The sequence below is a fragment of the Petaurus breviceps genome, unplaced genomic scaffold (assembly GCF_028583685.1).
Source record: "Petaurus breviceps papuanus isolate PSGF00001 unplaced genomic scaffold, PetGlider_PUasm1.0 138, whole genome shotgun sequence".
In the NCBI taxonomy this organism is placed as follows: domain Eukaryota; kingdom Metazoa; phylum Chordata; class Mammalia; order Diprotodontia; family Petauridae; genus Petaurus; species Petaurus breviceps.
In genome coordinates this window covers 14229757-14251283 of record NW_027185694.1, presented here as the reverse complement: position 1 = coordinate 14251283, position 21527 = coordinate 14229757, and the positions used below count along the sequence as shown (strand labels likewise).

General features: G+C 41.5%; 1 protein-coding gene across 1 annotated transcript in view; it reads left to right on the top strand.

The window, feature by feature from the left end:
• TBC1D2 (TBC1 domain family member 2) overlaps positions 1-17837 on the top strand; it is a 62332-nt gene extending 44495 nt beyond the window's left edge. Inside the window, exons 8-13 of the mRNA XM_069106051.1 lie at positions 497-684; positions 2106-2582; positions 7698-7818; positions 11064-11249; positions 13111-13232; positions 16908-17837. Coding sequence (XP_068962152.1) covers positions 497-684; positions 2106-2582; positions 7698-7818; positions 11064-11249; positions 13111-13232; positions 16908-17112 — 1299 coding nt within the window. The 3' untranslated portion in view covers positions 17113-17837. The remainder of the gene's footprint in view (positions 1-496; positions 685-2105; positions 2583-7697; positions 7819-11063; positions 11250-13110; positions 13233-16907) is intronic.
• Positions 17838-21527: the final 3690 nt, after the last annotated feature.

The following is a 21527-nucleotide window of genomic DNA, read 5'->3' as shown; positions in this document are numbered from 1 at the left end:
TCTTCAAGTCAGGGACTGTTTTTCTCTTCCTTTTTATAAGCACTTAATAATGCTTGTTGATTTAACTCAAGTGAAGATAATCAAGATTTAACGATATTTAGATATTAGTTATTATGGCTAGGTAAGTTGTCATTCAAATCAGTGATTTTAGGGAAATTGATTTTTTTTTGTGAATTGGAAATTGAAAGTTTGTTAGCCTCTAACAAATCCAAAGAAAACTATGAGTAGAGTTGATGAGAGATTGTCAGCTGATTAGTTTAGAACACTGATGGGGAACCTGAGGCCGTGAGCCCACATATGGCTCCTCACTCTGGTCTAGAAAATTAATAGCATGTAGTCTACTATCAGAGCACATTTAACATCGTACTAGTACTGGAGTGTTGAGTTAAGAAGAAAACTGCTTGAGGTTTGCAGTTGCCTGTTTTTGATCTGAACTCCAAGTACCACACTCCTGACCTTCCTGTTGCACAATCTCCTCTGTCACCTTCTCCTCCAGTGTGCATATCTCCAAGCAAAGAATTGTCAGATTGAAAGCAAATACCTCACTGTGTTGCGGAAGCTACAAGACATGTTGCCCAGTGAGGAGAGCGAATATGGGGAGATGTTAAAGAAACTGGTTCATGAAGCTCTACAGTGGGACCTAAAGGAGGGAGCAGCGGACTCCATGAAATTGAATCCTATCAGGTGAGGAGCTTTCTCTGCCAGGAGTAGACTCTGCCTCTACCTGTCTTTATATCTTGGGAATCCCTTTGGTCCATTACTGACTACTTCTACACAACAAATTAGACAAATCTTACCCCATGACCCAAGGGAGGCTTTGACAAAGGTAGACTTTTCAGTGGTAGAATCTAGGAAATATCATGAAGAGCTCTTCAGCCTCTGCCTAACAAACAAACCTGGAAGAAAATTATCAGTACAGGACCCAGAGAAGTTAGTGTTAGGGAAGGGCTGAAGATAGAACTTGACAGAGAGCTGGTATTAGTCACTGTCCTTCCATATCTAAAATTAAAGGTGTGAACTCTACTAATGTACCCAGAAGTGTTATCAGTGGCACCCAATCTAGTATTAAAAAGAAATTCATTAATTTCACAGCAATCCATTTTTCATTTCCTAAAGATAAACAGAAGTTTATTAGACATGGCTAGTGGATATACACATTGTCGGGCACATGTCAATTGTAAAAGACAGACCTGGTCTGTACTTTGAATGTTAGCCAGGATCAAGACCCTGATCTTTTCCACAAGCCCTGAGCTGGTAACACTGCCATAGGGAAGCAGTGAGGTACAGTGTAGTGACCCTTGGCTCTGGGCTCTGATCTCCCCTCTGACACTGCCTGTGGGACATGAGCAAATCACCTCTCTGTGAGCTTAAGTTTTCTTATCTGAAAAATGAGAAAGTTGGACTTCAAGGTCTCCAGGGGTTCTTCTAGCTCCTGATCTGTGATCCCACAGGTAAAGAAAGAGCTGTCTATGCAAGGGTAGGAAACCTGGGGCTTTGAGACCACATGTAACTCTCTAGGTCCTTAAGTGTGGTCTTTTGACTGAATCCAAACTTCACAGAACAAATCCCCTTAATAAAAGGATTTGTTCAGTAAAACTTGGACTCAGTCAAAAGGCTGCGCTCAAGGACCTAGAAGGCCATATGTGGCCTCAAGGCCACAGGTTCCCCACCCCTGCTATAGCATATGATAATAATACTATATGTTGAGATAGGGTTGCCTGTAAACCCAGAAAACCATAGACCTGAAAGGAACTTTAGAACGTAGAACATCAAATCTGGAGAGATTTGGAAATCTTGGAGAGATGCTTTGAAATCATCTCATGCAATCCATTCATTCTACAGAGCAAGAATCGAAGACTGTGATAAGAATTCCACTATTCCCGTGTAACTTTTAGTAATCAGTACCACAGGCATAGGCAGTTAATAAATGGATTCGTCCTTCTCTCCAGCCCTAAAGACAAACTTTGGATGTGGAAGTTGGACTAGTTGCCAGGAGCCATGAAAATCATTGAGTTAGAGGTCTATATTCTTAGTCTTTTGAAATCTCTGTGAATATCATCCTACCTCTATAATGATGCACTGCCAACTTTGTGTCTTCTCAACAGTGAATATGATGACTACGGATTCATGACTGTCCCTGATTATGAAGTTGAGGACTTAAAACTTCTGGCAAAAATCCAAGCTCTAGAGATAAGATCTAATAATCTCTTGAACCATGAGGCAGTAGAGAAACCCCTCCGTGAGAAATGGGATAGTATTGGAGAACTTTCACCTTCTGCAGACCTGAAGCATCTGATCCGGAGTGGCATCCCCCCCGAACACCGCCAGCGAGTCTGGAAGTGGATGATAAGCCTCCGAGTCAGGCCCACCCAAGCACCCAACCATTATGACTTACTGCTCAAAAAGTGTGAAACTATGGAGCACCCGGCCTTTCGGCAGATTGAGTTAGACTTAAATCGCACTTTAACTAACAACAAGCACTTTACAAGCCCCACTTCCAAATTTATCTCCAAACTCCGGAGAATACTACTTGCTTTCTCCTGGCAGAACCCTACCATTGGCTATTGTCAAGGACTCAACAGGTGAGCTTATTTGCCCACAAACACCGGTAAGCCCCAAAACACACAGTTGTGTTGGGTTGTACTGCTTGGTGCCTCAATTGATAAGAATGTGAAAAATTAACAAGGACCTTTAACAAGAATCCTGAATTCTGGTTGATAGTGACTTAAGGGCCCTCACACAGTCTCTAGGCATTCTCAACATCTTTTGTATGACTTTTGTATGTAGTCCTGCTAATTTTCTCAAGGAAGTTTGCAAACTTTTTCTCCAAACAGGATTAGCTTAAAATCATTCACTTAAAAATTAGCTTTAAATTTGATTTACCATTCAAGAGTTTTCAGAATAAGGATGTCATACATCAAAATAAAAGGATATCATAGTTCCCAGTGTTTATCACTATATAGGATTGAGTAATTCCTTTTCGTGGTGTATGCTTCAAGGAAGCAAAATGCAGAGATGGGCATTCTTTGTTCTACAACCTTAGGTGATCGTGAGGAAGCTTTGCACAGTAGGCAGAGGCTTGGAATGGGAATCAGGAAGACCTAGCTTGGAATACCATTTAATATTTAATGCCTTAATACCTCCACCACTTAATAGTATATACTCATGAGCAAATCATTTTACTGTCAGCTTCTGTTTCCTAATCTTTGAATTCAGAGAATCTGTTTCATAGGGTGGTTGTGAGACTCAGTATAGAAAATGCTTTGTAAAGCTTAAAGCAATATATAATTGTCTGTAATAAGTTTCAGTTGGATTAAGCTTATCTGTTTGATTTATTTTTTTTATGTCACTAATCTTGTTGATGAAATTTTTCAACTTAGTAATAAGTCTTCCTGAACACTTATGTAACTGTTTGTAGGACTTCATACTCCTTTAGGATAAACATATCATGACCAGTTATTCCTTCTCTTTGATACTGTCTAGTGGATTGAAACTAATTATATGATTCTATTTCTTCAACTTGAATATGGAAGGATATTTGGGAATAATAAAATCTGACCTCATTATACAGATGAGGAAAGTGAGATCCAGAGAAACAGTGACTTACCCAGTTCAGCAGCCCAATTAAATCAACCAGCGTTTATTGAAGACCAGCTACATGCCCAGCATGGTCAGGTGCTTTGAAGGGCTACAGAAGAAGCCTGTGATACAGTCCCTACCCCCAGGACCATATTATAGCATTGGGGGAAAAAAGATTGAGAGATAGGAAGCCACTAGAGAATAGTATGACATGGGGATAATGGTGTTTGTATAATCAGGTTCCCAAACGGCCGCAGATTTAAAGCTGGAAAGTACTTCAGAGGTCATCAGATCTAATTTTGCAGATGCAGAAGCTGTCGGCTATAGAGAAACAGTGACTTGCCCTGGGGAGCTTGGGTAGGTCAGAGCCTAAGCTGCCAAGTTCAGCACTCTGTCTAGTCTGTCACACTGCAAGTTCTGTAAGTGGTCTTTTGGAAGGAGGAAGGGGTAGGCCCTTGATGTTGGCCCTGATCAGCATCATCTAGGTAGCGCAGTAGATAAAGGTCTCAATGTGGAATCAGAAAGACCTGAATTCAAATACTGCCTCTGACCCTTATGAACTCTTTGACCCTAGAAAGGTCACTTAATCTTTCTCGACCTCAGTTTCTTCATCAGTAAAAATGGGGATAATAATAGCAGCTACCTCACAGAGTTATTGTGAGGACCAAATGAGATTAATATGTAAAGCACTATGTAAATAATCACTATTTTTTTATCATCATTATCACTGTTATTGGAGAAGTTATTTGTGGCAAAGGTGCGCTTCCAGATAGACCTTTAAAAATTAGTTGGATTGGCAGAAGATAGGGAAGGGCATTCCATAAAAGAAAAACAGCATGAATGAAGCTACAAAAAGCAAGAAATAAACATGGAAAATATAGGAACATTGAGGGCATTAGTTTGGCCTGCAACAGAGGTTTTATGTTGAAGAGTAATGGGAAATAAAGTCAACTAGAAAAGGTAGGGCCAGATGCTAGGAGCCTTGAATGCCAGGCTAAAGCATGTAGCTTCGATCCAGTGGGTATTCACTATAGCCTTTAATAGCAAAGAAAACACCCTCTACAGAATGTGTTAGGCTAGGGAAAAGGAAGACTCATGGTAGTGAACCCAATTAAAAGCTAGTCCAGACATTAACTGATAGACCTAGGTCCTAGACAAGACAGGGTATCGGCAGTGGATGTGGGGAATAAAAGGCAAATTGGCAGCTGGCAGGGCTGGGTGACCGGGAACTTTAAAAGAAAAAGAGAAAGACTGTGAGGGTCCCTCCCAAGCTTTTGAGCCTTGTTGATAGCAGTGACGGAAGTAAGGAAATTGCAAAGGATTTAGACCTAGTATGGTTCTCTTTTATGGAAAGTAAGAAAGGATTGATACTCTTTTGCCAGAGATTTGAATTCATTAATCCCAGGAAGGGCTCATTTTTATTGGCTTCTTTAGGTAAAAATTGTTTTGTTTATTGCTGTTACTAGGTTTGAAGTTCCTCTGTTTTGGCTTCCTTACCCAGTAAGTCCAAATTAGAAATTTAGTTGGCATGGCTCAGGAAGGATCTGTCTAAGGAGGTGACTCATTTATTATCTTACCATTTTCCATTATAGTCTACCATAAGGTGCCAGAAGTAATAAAGAAATAGGACAGATTCTTCTTTTACTCAGTCATTCAGCAAGTATTCGTTGCATTCCTACAATGCACACAAGTGTTTCTCTTTCTTAAAAAAAAATGGGTAGAGGCAAGAGCAGGGCAAAGCTTAGTTTTCTGTAAAAAGCAAAAATATGGGAATGATGGGAAGTGACACAACTTTATATCCAGATTTTATGCTTCTTTACATATTTTTCGAATTATATGTTCACTTTAATTTTCTGTACACATGTAGACAGTTCTTATTTAACTATTTGTACTTTAATAAGGTAGTGTTTTGTTTTGTTTTTTTAAAGAAAAAAGAAACACGTTCAAGTATGGGAACATGTTAATTACCTTGTAGACATCAATGCCTAGAACAGAGCTCCTCTGAGTGGACAACAAGGTAACTGGCACCACCTAGTGGCAGCTACTGGAATCGTTGGTTTAGGATTTCAAAGCTGACTTCCTTGGGCTTATGAGGATGAAGATGCAGGGGAGGGAGTAATAGCTAACGTGCATCATCTTCTTAAAATAGCTAATGTTATATAACCTCTGCTTTGTGGCAGGTGTTGTGCTAAAGGTTTTACATACATTATCTCATTTGATATTTACAGTTGAGGAAATGGAGGCAAATAGAGCTTAAGTGACTTGACCAAGGGCACACTGCTAGTGTCTGAAACCTGATTTGAACTCAGGTCTTCCCAGGCCCACACTGTACCACCTCACCACCTAGTTTCAAGTGTCCTGTGTCCAAGGCTACTTCTTGTCCACCATTTGGATGGACCTTTAGCACCTTTGTTCTTTTTTCAGTTGTGGGTCTGATCACTGATGGGTGGATTTGACTTCCATCATGCCTTCAGTCCCTTGACCAGGACTCCTCTGCTGGGAAACTGCCTTTGTTATCAGCTCTGAGACAGTTGCTGTCTAGTGACAGTGTGATGTTTTTTTCCTCCTGCTTTGTCTGTAGCCCCATCTCTCTTGGAAAGCTTCCAGTGTAAATCTCAGACTCCTAGCCAGTTATATCTACCTTAAAGGCAGTAGTAGAAAGTTAGACTCAATCCCAGTACTGCCACTAGCTGTCTTTGTGATCTCAGTTTCATGTCTGTGAAATGGAGAGTTTGGGTTAAATGACCTTTAATATAAATATAAAGTAAAGTCTAGGAGGCAGCATGGTACAGGGGAAAGCAAACTGTTTTGGGCATCAGAGGACCTGAGTTTGAATTCAGTTCGTCTGCTTGATACTTTTGTGACCTTAGGTCAACCATTTAATCTCTGTGAACCTTCTCTTCCTCTGTACATGAAGCAGTTGGACTAGATGGTCTGTGAGATTCTTCAAAAGCCCAGAATCTATAATTCTATGATCTTACACTTTAACCCCCAAATTCTCTGAGTCTAAGGAAAAATGGTAGACTGACACATCCTTTCCTGAAATCTAGGTGTACTGTGTCCATGGCATCCTTCTGATTTTCTCATCATAGGATTACCAATCAAGAGCCAAAAGGGAGACCATCTAACACCCCCCACCTGGAGACTTGAAATAATCTCCAACATCTGATGAATAAACAAGTGTCTATGTGCTCTCTCACTATCTCTTCATCATCACTGGGCTTCAATTCCTTGTTTGTCATGCTACGGGGAACCATTCCCCTCTGCCGAACAACATAGAAACAAGCTAGGTTTTAGGTAGTTTGACTTTCTGCCTCTCATCTGTTAACGTTAGACTTCATCCAAGCGCCTGGTCTGCCCTCTCCCCTTCTTAATGACTCCAAATGGAGCTCTGTATCCCTTCTTTCTGTTCTTAGCTCACTTTGGCCTTTAATCTCCCTGACCCTGTTTCCGCAGGGTCTTACTGCTGTCTTGTGCCCATCCCAGGTTATGTACTACCACTTCCTTTGTTTTTAGCATGTTTTAAAAGCATAAATTGGCACTAGAACAATTAATAATTGTCTCATTTTCCTCTGAAGTTAAATGTTCTAGTCAGGTTTACACAGGCAGGAATCTGCAGGTATCTCTGTAGTCAACTTTCCAACCTTGCCAGGTAATTCTGACCAAAAAAACCTTTTTTGTTGTTGTTGTTGGTTTTTTTTTACTTAAATTGCCTGGGCACGTGTGTGTGTGTGTGTGTGTGTACACATATGTGTGTATCTGAATGTGTGTGTGAATGGATAAATAGGTAGATAGAAAGATGGATGGATGGATGGATGGACGGACGGACCTTCACATGACTTTGGTTGTATATCTCTGGCCTCCAAAACAGAATTATCACAAAACCTATAGTGCACAAACACTAAACAATAAGTAAAGTATCCCTATCATTTTCCAAATAACCCCTGGTCAAACCGGCTTAAGAGTGTTAACCCTAACAGTACTGCATAACCAGGGCATAACTAACATTTTCTCCCCTTTTTGCCCAAAGGAAAGTTACCTCTTTTGCTCCAGATTGTATGCTGGGGACCATTGCTTTTATTTTTAACATATAGTATATGTGTTTCTTCATGATATAGATTGGCAGCCATTGCTCTGTTGATCCTAGAAGAGGAAGAAAGCGCTTTCTGGTGCCTAGTTTGTATCGTTGAGACCATAATGCCTGCAGACTATTACAGTAAGATGTTAATAGCATCTCAGGTGAGTAAGTAGCTCTTTTTATTTTTTTAAAGCAATTGGGGTTAAGTAACTTGCTCAAGGTTACACGGCCAGTTATTTTTGTGTGGGTGCTGAGTATCTGAGGCCGGAACCAATCCCAGGTCTCCCAACGCTGGGGCCGGCACTCTTACTCACTGCGGGAAAGAGCTCTTACTTTTCCTGCCTTTCTTGTTTGGGACCACAGAGCCTTGGGCCTGGCAGGCCCCTTCAGTCCTCTGCAGTATCCTTGACTTTAGAAATTGTGTCTTCAGGTATCTGCCCCCAGTGCCATTCTTTACCATTTGCCCCAGAGACTGCCCAGAACCCTTCCCAGATGTCTCAGACAAAAGGTAGTGGTCATTAGGACTTGCTAGAAAAGATAAGGGGCACTCGGTGGTGCCATATGCACAGTGCTGGCCCTGGACTCCAGGAGATGCAGGCACTCATTACCACGTGACCCCATTTGCCTCGGTTTCCTCATCTGTCAAGCTGGAATAGGACATGACAAACCACTCCAGGATCTTGCCAGGAAAACCCCAAATGGGGTCGCAGAGAATCAGACACAACTGAAAATGAATAAACAACAGAAAAGATAGGAAATGTTTGGGGGAAAGGGGAGGATCAATATATATACAAAAAGTATCACTAATTCAAAGTGAAATCAAAGTTACATTTTTAAAAGTAATCCAAAGTCATTTACTTTAAACAACTGATATAGACATCCTTTGTAGGAGGAGACAGACTGATCCAGAAATCTAACTGCCATCTCTTACTGCTCACTAACAAAGAGAGTTCTCATTAAAAGTTAGAAAGTGGTAAGGAAAAGAATGGCTGAGCTACATCAGTAAAGAGTCATAGGACATTTTTGGTGCTGTTGTCCCCCATTTTTTTCACCCTAGAGATGTGGGTTTCCCTACATTTCTAGAGACTAGGAGAGGGTAACAGAGAGAAGGATCAGTAAATACCTGCCTCAGGTAAAAGGAAAAGAAACTTGATTTTCACCCAGAGGCTTTGATTTTATGATCTCAGAAGTCAGGTACCTAACACGTCACCCACATAATTCCCAAAAGTTGGTTTAAAAAAAAGAGATAGTGAAAAACCTATAATACTTCTCAAATTATGAAAACAGAGAGAGAAAAAAAGAGATAGTCCCTGGCACCATAGAAAGGGACCACTAACTGACTTTTCAAAAGATTTTGGTCTATTAAATGACCTCATTTGATCCTAATGACTCTTTGAAGTAGTTAGCGTAGGTATTATATTCCCCAAAGAAACTGAGGCTTGGAAAGCTGAAGTGATTTCACCAAGGTTATACAAATAGAAGAAAGTGGCCAAGGCAGTCCCGGAACCCCATCTTCCGACTCCAAGAACAGTGCTTCTACCACTGTCTAGCTCTGTGCTTCTCTCTCACCTCTTTCTCTGTGTATCTCACCATACCTCTCACTTACTTCCCCTCATCTTCTTTTATTTAATACCTTTCATTTTCCTTATCCATAATTCAAACAGCTCATGAGCTTAACATTTTATATTTTTCTCCTTTCAACCTATCTATTCCTTTATAATCTTTGCCATTCACCTATTTCATATGCTAGTATATGAGCATTAAAAAATTATTGTTTGGGGACTGCTGGGTAGCACAGTGAATAGAGTACTGGCCCTGGAGTCAAGAGGACCTGAGTTCAAATCCGGCCTCAGACACTTAACACTTACTAGCCATGTGACCTTGGGCAAGTCACTTAACCCCAATTGCCCTGCCTTCCAAAAAGCAAAAAAAAAAAATTTTTTTTGCTTGAACTCCACAAATGAATGAGCTAAAAAGCCATATTAAAATGCAAAATGCACCCAAACTACCAAATTCCAGTAGATCAGGTACTCTGTTTTGTTCATATTCCTGATCCCACTGAACCTAGCTCATCCCTGAGCATTTTGGTAGGAGTTCAATGAATCTTTATTGAATGAACACACCATGCACCATTCTGTAAGCAAATGAGCATCAGTAGTTCCTCACAAAAAGAAATTATAGACAGAATACAGAAGTACTAGATGTTACATGACTCATGTAATATAATAAAAACTGTTCTGTTCTGTTCTGTTCAACTTTTTTATTAGTAACTTATACAGAAACACAGGTGGCATGCTTATTAGATCTGCAAATGGTATGAAGCTGCAAGAGGTTCCTAATGCATTGTATGATTCAATAGAGATCCCAAAAGATCTCACTGGGCTAGAACTAGCAGATGAATATATAATACGAAATTTAATAGAGATAAACATAGAGTCCTACCCTTGGGGTCACAAAATAATCATAGCTGAGTAAATTGGAGGATATCTGACTAGATCACAGTTGGGGGAAAAGGAGAAACTTTGATATTTTAGTGGGCCACACTCTCTATGTGAGACAGCACATGGGCACATAGAGACTGTCTACAGAGTCTGAATCTGAGCGTAGAGGGGTTGTATGCCAGGGCACCTATTTCTTGTTTCAGAAGATTTTATTGAGGTGGCTGCTCCCTCTAGCACTACATGGAGACATTCCTTGGTAGGTGATCCTTCTTGCAACGTGGAGGCTGTCCTCACTATATTTAGCTAGTCTGGTCCTCGAATAACAAATACACTCTGTGTTGCCAGACCTCGATTTGAATACTTTTCAGCCTGATTAGAACCTTCTAGAACTTGTACCCTAATGGCATGGCCTCAAGAGCCTCCACACTAAAGAGATATCAGAGGAAGATATTAGTGGAGAAAGAAGGACCTAGTAGTTCTGAATGCTATGCATAGATTGTGAAATCCTGACACCACTAGGAATCTTTAAGGATCACCCTACACATTCATTTGACCTAGACTACTTGTCCTAATTGACTGCCAATTAAGGCTGACCCTGACATCTTAACAGTGAGTCGTCTGGTCTCTGTCATCTGATTTGTCCTACAATCCATACAGCTAACAATTGCAGCTAACCCAAACCTTCATGTTTTCAAAGGCTTCCTTTTAGAAACCCATACAACCAGCCATATTTAAAAAAAACTCACTGCCTTGGCAGTCCATTCATTCAACAGGCATATATTGCACACTGACTATGCACAAGAGAGAATATCTGCTTTGGGCAGGCATTATCACCTGCTCTGAGATAATATGATTCTTTGAAAAGCCTACTCTGAATTCTGAACACTATCAAAGGAACGGTACAGAGAGCAGGGCCTTCCTTGGATTACGAGAGACGGATAACAGAGCTTTTTGGTTCATTCCAGGTAGATCAAAGGGTTCTCCAAGATTTTTTATCAGAGAAGCTTCCCAGGTTGATGGCCCACTTGGAGCAGCACAAAATTGACCTGTCACTGATAACCTTCAACTGGTTCCTTGTGATTTTTGTGGATAGCCTTATCAGCGACATACTGCTCAAAGTCTGGGATGCCTTCCTATATGAAGGAATTAAGGTAAGAGCTGCTCTCCTTTGCTAGCTCTGGCTTAGGTGGGTTTCCTCATTCCAGTGAGAAACTATGAAAGAATTGTTTCATGCACCCCCTGGTCTAATGCCTTCTCACTTCATCATGTTTTCCCTATAAACTACTTCTTTTTTTTGCTTTTGGGGTTGTGACTTGCCCAAGGTCACAAAGCTAGTTTTTTTGTGTTAAGTGTCTGAGGCCAGATTTGAACTCAGGTCCTCCTGACTCCAGGGCCAGTGCCCTAGTCACTATGCCACCTAGCCACCCCCCTAGAAACTCTTTCTAAGAAGTATCTTATATGCTAACTGGTATGGCATATTTCAAAAAGCAGCTGAATTTTCCCTGTTCTGCATTCTACCGCTGTAGTAAGAAAGCCATTTCACTGTTCCCTAAAAGCCAGATCTATTCATTTTTCCCTAAACTGACCAGGTGAAAGTGTGAAGGTTCAGCAACTAGCATTCTCTCTTACCCATTTGGGCCGACAAGGGTACCTTTAAAATGATGGGGGAAACAAGACAATATTCTTTTCCATGGGGTCAGTTCTCTGAATAGACTTCACAGGCAGCCATCTTTGTATTATGAGGTGGTAGATTCTCCATTGCCCTAGAATGCTGTCTCTTTCTGCTTCTGATGGTTTTGCTCTGTTTCTACTCAGCCTACAATTCCCAACATTAGCATTACTTGCCTGAATTAGGCCCCCAAAGGAGGGAACACACTGCACTGAGATACCTCGTATAAGAGCACAGAGAAGATCCTTGGAGAAAGTAGTATCCCTCTGTCCTTTCATTCAGCTTCTTAGTTTTGCTAATTGCCAACTTATATAACATGAAGTTAGCTCCTAAAGATGAGAAAGACACAGAAAAAGGAAGGGCGAGCATCACAGAAGTCTTGAGCTCTGAAAGTATGGAGCTGTGGAGTGACCCTAGGCTCTGCCTGTGGCCAGAGGGGATAGCAGAAAAGCCTTGACCCAGGAAGATCTCACCTGCTAACGGGGTGTCTGAGGAGGAGAGAAGAAGAACTTTAGCCCTCCTTTCAACCCCCCCACAAAATGCTGTGTTCACCGCTCAAAGCAGAGAAGGCTTTTGTCCCTTGGTGTCACATTTCCCTGGCAGTGTCAGGCAATAGTTACAGAAGTAATAGTATGTATTGTGTGTATATATATATATAAATATATACAATATATGAATATATTGTATATATTTATATAAATTGTATACATATATAAATAAAAGTTTGTATATATAACAGCTAGGGTTTATATAGTGCTTTAAGGTTTTCAAAACTCTTTGCAAATATTCTCATTTTATCCAGCATTTCATATATAGATTTCCTAGTTTACAAAATGTTTTCTTCACTTTCCACAACACCCTTGTAAAGTATGTCTTACAAGAAGTATTTTACAGATGAGAAAACTGAGGTTCAGAGATGGGTCAGGGTTCACCCTGAGTCTTAGAAGCATGTTCAGTGATTGTTTTCCCCACCAGACAGTGGTCCTAAGGTTAATAGAAACCACCGAAAGAAGATGCATCAGAGGACAGAGTCATGGCCTTCAATCTGGAAAGGGTATAAATAAAACAGGCTAAGTTCAGGTCATCTCTGTGGCTTTCTTAACCCAAAGAAATGATATTGTGGGGGCTTAGGGAGGGGAGATTTAAAGCCAAGGGAAGCCTTTAGAGACAGAACTTCATGTCCTGCCATTTAGGCAGTTTTTTCTCTGTGTCTATGTAGTGCCTATCTATGGCCTAGTAGGTAGAACTTGCTTACAAAAGCACACATAAGATTGTTCTGTTAAGCATTTCCCTATACTTGTATGTCACTGATATTTCCTAATACACATTTGAACCCATTTCAGGTGATATTCCGATATGCCCTTGCTATATTTAAGTACAATGAAGAAGCAATACTAAGGATTCATGACAGTCTTGAGATCTACCAGTATCTTCGATTCTTCACCAAAACAATATGCAATGGCCGGTAAGGGCTTTAATGTTAATATTCAGTAGATGTGTAGTTGTCAAACACCTACGCTGAGCTCAGCACAGTGCTGGGTGCCGTGGGCAGCCCCAAACATAGTCCCTGCCCCTGAAGAGTTTTCTTTGTAATTGGGAACACGAGAGTTTAAAAAAAAAATGAAACAAGAAATACAGATGGTATCTATTTGCTAAAATGTCATGGTACAGTTTATGAGTGCTGTGGTAGTTTGGGGAAATTTGGAACCAGATTTTGGAGGGTCGAGAAAGTCAGAAGCTGAAGCTTAGCCTCAGCTAATATACCGAGCTAAAAGTAGTTTGGATTTGATATCATAGGAAATTGGGAGACTTTACAGGTTCTTTAGCAGGTCAGTGGCATGTGAAAAGAAAGTGATATGTAATATTGATTGGAGGGGTTAGAGACAGAGTCAATATCCAGGCCTTCCATAAACCAATCCAACCAAATAGTGTGTACTTCCCCTTGAATCAGTGGTAAAATGCCCATGAGAACCTATATGACTAGAAAAAAATGGAACCATATGCCCACCAAAGGCAACAACCATTTTTAAAAATCAAGGACCCTAAGAATGACTGGCTGAGTAATTCCTTCCTATCCAAAAACATTCTGTTCTAGTATTTATAACCTCCCTCATTCTGCCCAAAGGCCCAGGAAACAGCCCGTGAGAAGGACCTTCAGAATTCATAAAAATAGGCCACAGGGCAAATGGGATCTGAAACGAAGCCTTTTAGACACATTGACATATTGTTATAAGTGGATCTGTGAACTGGTCCAACCATCTGGGAAAAAATTAGGAATTATCTTTTAAAAATGACTAAAATGTCCATACTCTGTGATGCAGGGGTCCCACTGCTAATCACAACTCTCAGGACAACCAAAATAGAAAGGTCCAGTACATGCCAAAATATTTATAACATCACTCTTTACATTAGCAAAGTACTGGAAACAAAGTCAATGCCCATCATTTGGAGAATGGCTACAAAATTGTTGGCACATAAATGTGATGGGATATGACTGCAACCTAAGAAGCTATAGATATAAAGAAGAATACAGAGAGACAAGCAAAGATCTGATGAATGAATGCAGAGTAAAATGATCAGAACCAGGAAGGCAGTAAACAGAATGACCACAACAACACTAACATAAAAAACAGCAAAAAAAATCAGAATTGAACATTGTGTGATTAATAATGACCAGACCAGACCTTCAAGATGAGAGAGAAGACACCCCTTTCTTTGCTGGAGAGGGCTTGGGGGGAGGGGGAAGGAGGACTACAATAGATAAGGAACATTACATAGGTGGTTGGCCTTGATTGATGTATTTTTTAGTTTTGCTGAACTGCCTTTTTTCCCCTTTGTTTTAAAAGGTGACTGGGGGAAGGAGGAAGAAGAATATATTGGGAAATAAAATGAAGCTGATGTTCTTCGTACAGAGCATTCTGCCTACATCTCTGTGCCCTTTGCATAGTCTTCTCTTCACCCCCATCCCCACCTCTCCAGAGTCCCTGGACTCTGTTCCTTCCTCTCCTCCATCCAGCTCCTCTAGAAGCTCAGCTTAAGAGCTGTCTCCTATATGAAGCCACTTCTGACTTCCACCACACACACCCCCAAGCTTTCAGCATCTACCCTCAAAAAAGGCCCCTCTGATTCTCCCCCCACCAGCTGTTAGTGCATACCCTGAAAAATCTACTTTGTGTTTACCTTCTATCAGAAGAGACACAGCATGGCCTAGTGGATAGAGTACTGGCCTCAAAGCCAGGAAGACTTAGATTCAGGCCCCACTTTGGCCACATGCTGTGTGACCCCAGGCAAGTCCTCTCAGCACTGTAGGCAACTGTAAGCATGTAAATTGTAGCCAGCCTGCACTGAGAGGAGACATTTCCTTACCCAGGACTTCTCTGTGCTGGGGAAGTGTCATGGGTACAGGCCCTATCCCCAGGTGTGGTACCTACTTATATCGATAAGCTATTTCTCCTGTTGGAGCGTAAGCAGCTGGAGGTCACTGCCTGGTTCACTCTTGTCTTCGTATCTCCTGGGCCTAGCACAGCACCTCGCATGCAGCAGATGCTCATGGATCAGTTTTTCCCTTGGGATTTGTCTGTGTGCTGTGGTTGCTGAAAAGACCAGTGCATGGCCTTGGAGCACGGGTTCTAAGCTGTGGTTACATAGTTTGTTTTTTAAGTGATTCTTGAGGCCTAATCTCCCTCCTGACTTCTAGTCTTGCATCCTCGACTGCCGGTGTCCCATAAAGCAGGGCTCCTTAAACTCCTTCCACACCGACCCCTTCAGCGCTTCTTAAACTCACTGTGTCCAAAACTGAACTCATCATCTTTCCCCCAAAGCCCTCTTTTCTTCCTAACGTCTCTGTTACTGTCAAGGACACCATATCCATCTACTCATCCAGGCTCATACCCTAAGTATTATCTCTGCTCCTCATTTTCTCCCACCCCCACATCTAAAGTGTTCACACCTGTCCCTCTTCTCTCTGCCACCGCCACCACCCCAGTGCAGGCCCTCATCACCTCATACTTTGATGACTTTGATTGGTCTCCCTGCCTCAATTCACCCCACCCTCATCCGGTTCGTCCTCCGTCCAGCTACCAAAGTTATCTTCCTAAAGTACAAATCTGACCACATCACCCCTCCTTACCTATTTAATAAACTGTAATGGCTCCCTATTGCCTCCAGGACCAAATGTAAAATCCTCTGTTTGGCTTTGAAAGCCCTTCATACCTTTCCAGTCTTCTTACGCTTTACTTTCCTCATCTACTGTGATCCATTGACACTGGGCACTTTGCTCTTTGAACAAGACACTCGTTATCTCCGGACTCTGGGAATTCTCCTGGGCTGTACCCCATGCCTGGAGACTCTTCTTCCTCATCTCTGCCCCCTGGGTTCCATCAAGTCTCCACAGAAGTCCCACTGTCTGAAAGAAATTTTTCCCAGTCCTCCTTAATGTTAGTGTTCTTCTGAGACTACGCCCAGTTTTTCCTGTATTTATCTTGTCTGTACGGAGTTGTTTGCTTCTTGTGTTCCTCGAGCTGCTGCCACCACCTGGAGTGAGGGCTTCTCAAGGGCAGGGGCTGTTTTGGCCTTCTTTGTATCACCAGCACTTTGCACAACGTCTGGCATATAGTGATCACTTAACAAATGCTTATTGATTGATTGTTTGGAGCAACTTTCCAGAAAGTCCTTTAATCTTCATTTTATGGCATGAAAATCATAAATTTGTTTAGATTAATAGTCCGTCACAAAGCTTTGCTGAAAAAGACCAGCTACATTCTTTATGTTTGTCCCAGGCTGGTCTACCATTGCATTTTTTAGCCTTCTGTGATTATGCCCATGTTGTTAGGGTCTGTGTTTCAGGGACTATATATGTAGGGAGAAACGTCCACACCTGAGCTTACACTACAACCCAAAACAATCTATATCCAGTAAGAATCTAATATGTTGTGGTTGGGTTTTTAATGAGGGTGTTCATCCTGTCACTAGTTAGATGGACATCTTCTCATTTTATTAATTTGTTAGTACAGGCTTAAATGATTTCCTTTTGTTTAACCATCACCATTCGTATAAAAAAAAGTTCAGATCCTGTTGTGCCTTTTCAGATTGGCTAATTGGCTGGCCTTGGGTCTTACTCCTCCCTCTTTCTCCTTCACAGTAAACTGATGAATATTGCTTTCAATGACATGAACCCCTTTCCCATGAAGCAACTCAGAAACCGGCGGGCCGTGCACAGGGAGAAGCTTGAGACTGAACTGCGGGAGCTGGAACACATCAAAGCAGAATTCCTGAAAGAGAGAGCCATGCAAGGAAGCAAGTCACTGGAAGGCTGCATGAGTGAGGATGAGGAAGAGACTTCCTGATCCACTCATCTTCTGCCTTGGCACTTTGGGGATTGTCAGGTTATTTGGGCTTTTATCTTTTTCTTTCTCAAAGCTCTTCATGATTTCCTAACCAAAAATACATCTAAAAAAGAGCAAATAGCCCCAAAGGAGGGATGAGCATGAGGCCACTTGAATCCAGGGGTGCTGGAAAGATTCTCTCCCAGCCACATTGCCCAGCCCCGGGTTAGCTGCAGGCCCTCTCTTTTCTGCTTCCCTCTTACCTCAGTCCCAGTGGGGCAGCTACTCCTACTCTCAGGTGGTTGTTTGTCCTTCCTTCTTGGAGAGGACCGTGACATCAGAAAGATGATGCCATGACTTGCAAGTGAATTGGATTTGAGGGAGGGAGGGCTGTGTGAAGTCACCAGCCTCACTTTCTCCTCCAGAGCTATCTGGGTCCTGTGGCAAGATATAGATCAGGATGGCTGGAGGTGGCCCAGGATACAGTGGGAGACCTTGGGCTTTTTAAGCTGAAGTCTTTCCCAGGTCTCAGTTCCTCTGTGGCAACACCCATTCAGTGATTAAGACTAGATGGGAGATTAGGCCAATAAAGGAGAGGAGATGGTCAGGAATGATACTATGATTACTAATTTGGGTATCCTGGAAGACCGTGGTTCTTAAAATGCTATAAACAAATGTTAGTTGTTATTATTGTACCTTGCAGATGTTGTTCTAAACTAATAAACCTGCTTTCATCGTTCAATTAAGCATGTTTCCTGGACTCCTCTCCCTATATTTACTCAAAACCCAGAGCAGAGACACCAGGAAATACCACCTTATTGAAGCCCTATCCTTAACTGTACTCTCTGTGATGTGGGCTTTATGGTAGACCAGTAAGTTCTGTGATGTGTAAAGCATGTCTTCCCACCCCAGCCTCAACCAAAGTAACGTTTGTGTCGCCTGAAAAGATCTTCTGCATTTATCCTTCTGCAAAGCTAGCCAGGTAACCTGCATTTTACATCTACTGTGATATGTCTGTTTTGATTTCTCCAGTTTAAAATTTCAAATGATAGTTTAATAATCCCTTGCCTTCTTAAAAGCTGACTTCTCTTTGGAGAGGAAAAACACAAACAAATTTGCAGTTACATGTTTAAGAATGTCACATGTTTAATGGAGAAGCACACCTAATGCACACAGCTCACCAGAATGAATCTGGATGATGGATTTTACTTGAAAACATTGCTACTTCAGTTTTCCTTTTTCTCTACCCAGGAAAGGTCGCTGTGAAACTATTGGCTAGGATATGTTTTCTGCTCCCTTCAAGTCATATCAAAATCATACTAATGATCTATATTCAGAACATTGTGGCCCAAATCTCTCAGTCTGATCCATACTGCTCACCTTGGCCTTGTACAGTCCATTCTAGTCATGAAGCTAAGCCACTGACCGTATGAGCCAGAGTCTCCTTTAAGTATTTTCTTAGATTGGAAGGGAAATGGGGTGTTGTGAGGAGGGAGAGGGGATTAGCACCGCATTGTCACAAGCAGGAAGTAGTCGGTTGTCCATAGTCCTCTATCCAGCCTGGCTTCTCCCTCCAGGCTGTTGTATGACTTCACCCTCAGAGGCAGATGAGTGCTTGGGTGCTCTCCCCACCAGCATCTTCTCTTGCTTGGGAGCTTCTAGGCAGAGTTGAGCTTTGCCGAAAATAACAAGAATGATTCATTAGGAAAGCCCTCCTCCCCAAGTCTTCACTCACCTGTTGCTCTCACTGTACTTCACAGCATCATAGGACGTGGGGTACCATCTTTAGGAGGGAGTCATGCATGGGAGACACTGATCCAATCAGTAGACACACACACACACACACACACACACACACACACACACAGCCTCACACCCACACACACACACACACACACCCACACACACCACCACCCACACACACACACACACACACACCCCCATACCTCTTTTGGGCAAGCTCACTGGAGCAGGCATAAGACCTTGAGGAGATTGCTTCCCCTCAGAGCCTCTGTTTCTGTTCAGTGTTCTGTTCAGTCTGGTAAATGGGCTTAGTAATGCTGTCCTGCCTACCTCACAGGGTTGCTGTGAGAACAGATGAAATGACAGATGTCTGCACCCCATAACTGGAGTGTTGGTTATGCAGCCGAAGGCCCGGCTGGTTAAGAATGGTTTGGCTGATCTCTCACCCTCCTAACACGTCCATCTAAAAGAAAAACTAGAGAAACTCATGCTGACTTTCTTACGTCCTCAGAGGTGAACTTCTGTTCTCTAATTGTTCAGCTGACTCTACCTGTAGATTCTCATAGAATCGTTGGTAAATTTGCCTCTGAAATTCCCAATACACTTTTTAATCTAGCTGAAAAGCTCAGCAACAGCACAAAGTACCCCAGGATATGATGTAACCATTGGAGAATCTCACAAAGAGCTGGCAGGAACCTTGTAAGGGGCAGTGGAATGTTGTTTTTGTTTTGTTTTGTTTTTCAGTAAATCACTTGAATATATAAATCGATGCACATACCCTGGAGACTTCTGATATCTTATTTTCTGCAGAATAGACTTAGAAACAGTAAGTGGGTCATGCGTGGACCATTTGTTGTTAAAAAGTAGAATGCTTTTCCCAGAATTTAGAGGCAACTTCCAGCATTAAAAATTAAGCTATGCAATGTGACGTTCTACATACTATAAAATTATAGTCCTGAAAGGGTCTTGTAAAGGTTCTCTTTTTTGTTCTTCTGTCCATAGATAAGGCTGCACAGAAATTATCCTAGATAGAATATCATCTGTTCTTTCTGAAAAATTAAAAAGATATTTTAATCTGACCTAAAACAATACTCATATAATAATGATTATTAATTTCTTGATCAATCACTTAAGTGTCTGGAGGTATTATGCTATATTCTGGGGAAAATGCAAATATAATGAAAATATTATTATATAAACATTTTAATGATAAAATGCATCAGATTTCCTGGTTAAACATGAAGTGCCATCAGATCAGGGACTGTGTCTTATTTAATCTTTGTATCTTTACCAGCTCCTAGAATAATCCTCTGCACATAGTAGGAACATCATAATTATTTGTTGAAGTTGAAGGTATAGTTCCTACTTTCCAAATGGAGTTCCCATTCTAGCTGAGGCACATTATAGGCTTACAAACATACAATAACTGTATAATAGTTAATCAGCAAGCACAAATGCAAAAAAAAATGTGTATTTATTACTTCATCAGAATAACTGTAACTTCATCATTATGAGCACTCTCTTCATTAACACGGATAGCAATTCTTCTTTCCACATTGAGTTGCTAATATCAAAAAAAGCCATCCCATGGTGGCCAGCCTTTTGGGGATGTCTCTCTCTGCACTTTGTGAGCCTTGGCCTAGGACATTAATCCATCACCAACTCCATTCATTCTCGAGGCTTTTCTAGCTTTGCAGGAACTGCCGAGCTATGCCATGGAGGATACCTTTTTCTTCAGCTCTGTTTTTGTGTTTGTCAGACTTAAAGCCCATTCACAACATGTCGGATGTGTTTAAAACTGGTTTGTACACAACTCTTTACACCGAATGTTTATATCACACGTTAGAGGGCATTGCAGTGTTTATGTTACAAAATAAATAAAGCATAGCAATTGTTTTCATGATTCCTTGTGTTTATATTCACCAAAAATAATGATAAGGTACCTTGTAAAATAAAATGGAACAGATGTTTTGTGACAATTCTATTGAAAATACCTCTTCAGGGGCGGCCAGGTGGCTCAGCGAGTAAGAGCACTGGCTCCAGTGTCGGGATGACCTGGATCAAATCCAGGCTCAGATACTCAGCACCACACCCAGAAATAATAACTGGCCATGTAACCTTGAGCAAGTTACTTAACCCCGATTGCTTTTAAAAAAAAAGAAAGAAAGAAAATACCTCTTCAGCCTATTTTATTTTGCACGTGAGGTAAACTGTTCTTTTCTTTATACTCCTTTGTCCCCTGGAAATTCCACCCAGTGGTGTGATAGGACTGGACCCATTCTGCCTTTTAGAGATCTCAGCAGTAATGATGTAAAGGAAAATGTAGCTGGGAGGTTAATGCTTGTACTTGGATGCATCCATCTCAAGGTATATTTATAGAGTTGCTCAACACATCCTGGATGGACCAGGTTCTCTCTGCCTAGCTGGAGGCTAAATGTCAGTCTCCAAGATGGTTGTAGGGCAAGTTTCTGTCAGTCAGCACTGCCCTCAAGCAAAACTTGGAGATTCTGGAGTCACAAATTTGGCTCACAACCAAGGAGCAGGCTGATGGGTTGCTTGGAGTTTTAGCTATGGGCATTCCTAATTCCTCATAATGTGATTGGTGGTTTATAATATTTTTCCATTGGTGATCTGTCCTATTAGAGGGTTCACATAATTTTTGTCTGTTGTTTACTATGTCAAACCACACAAGT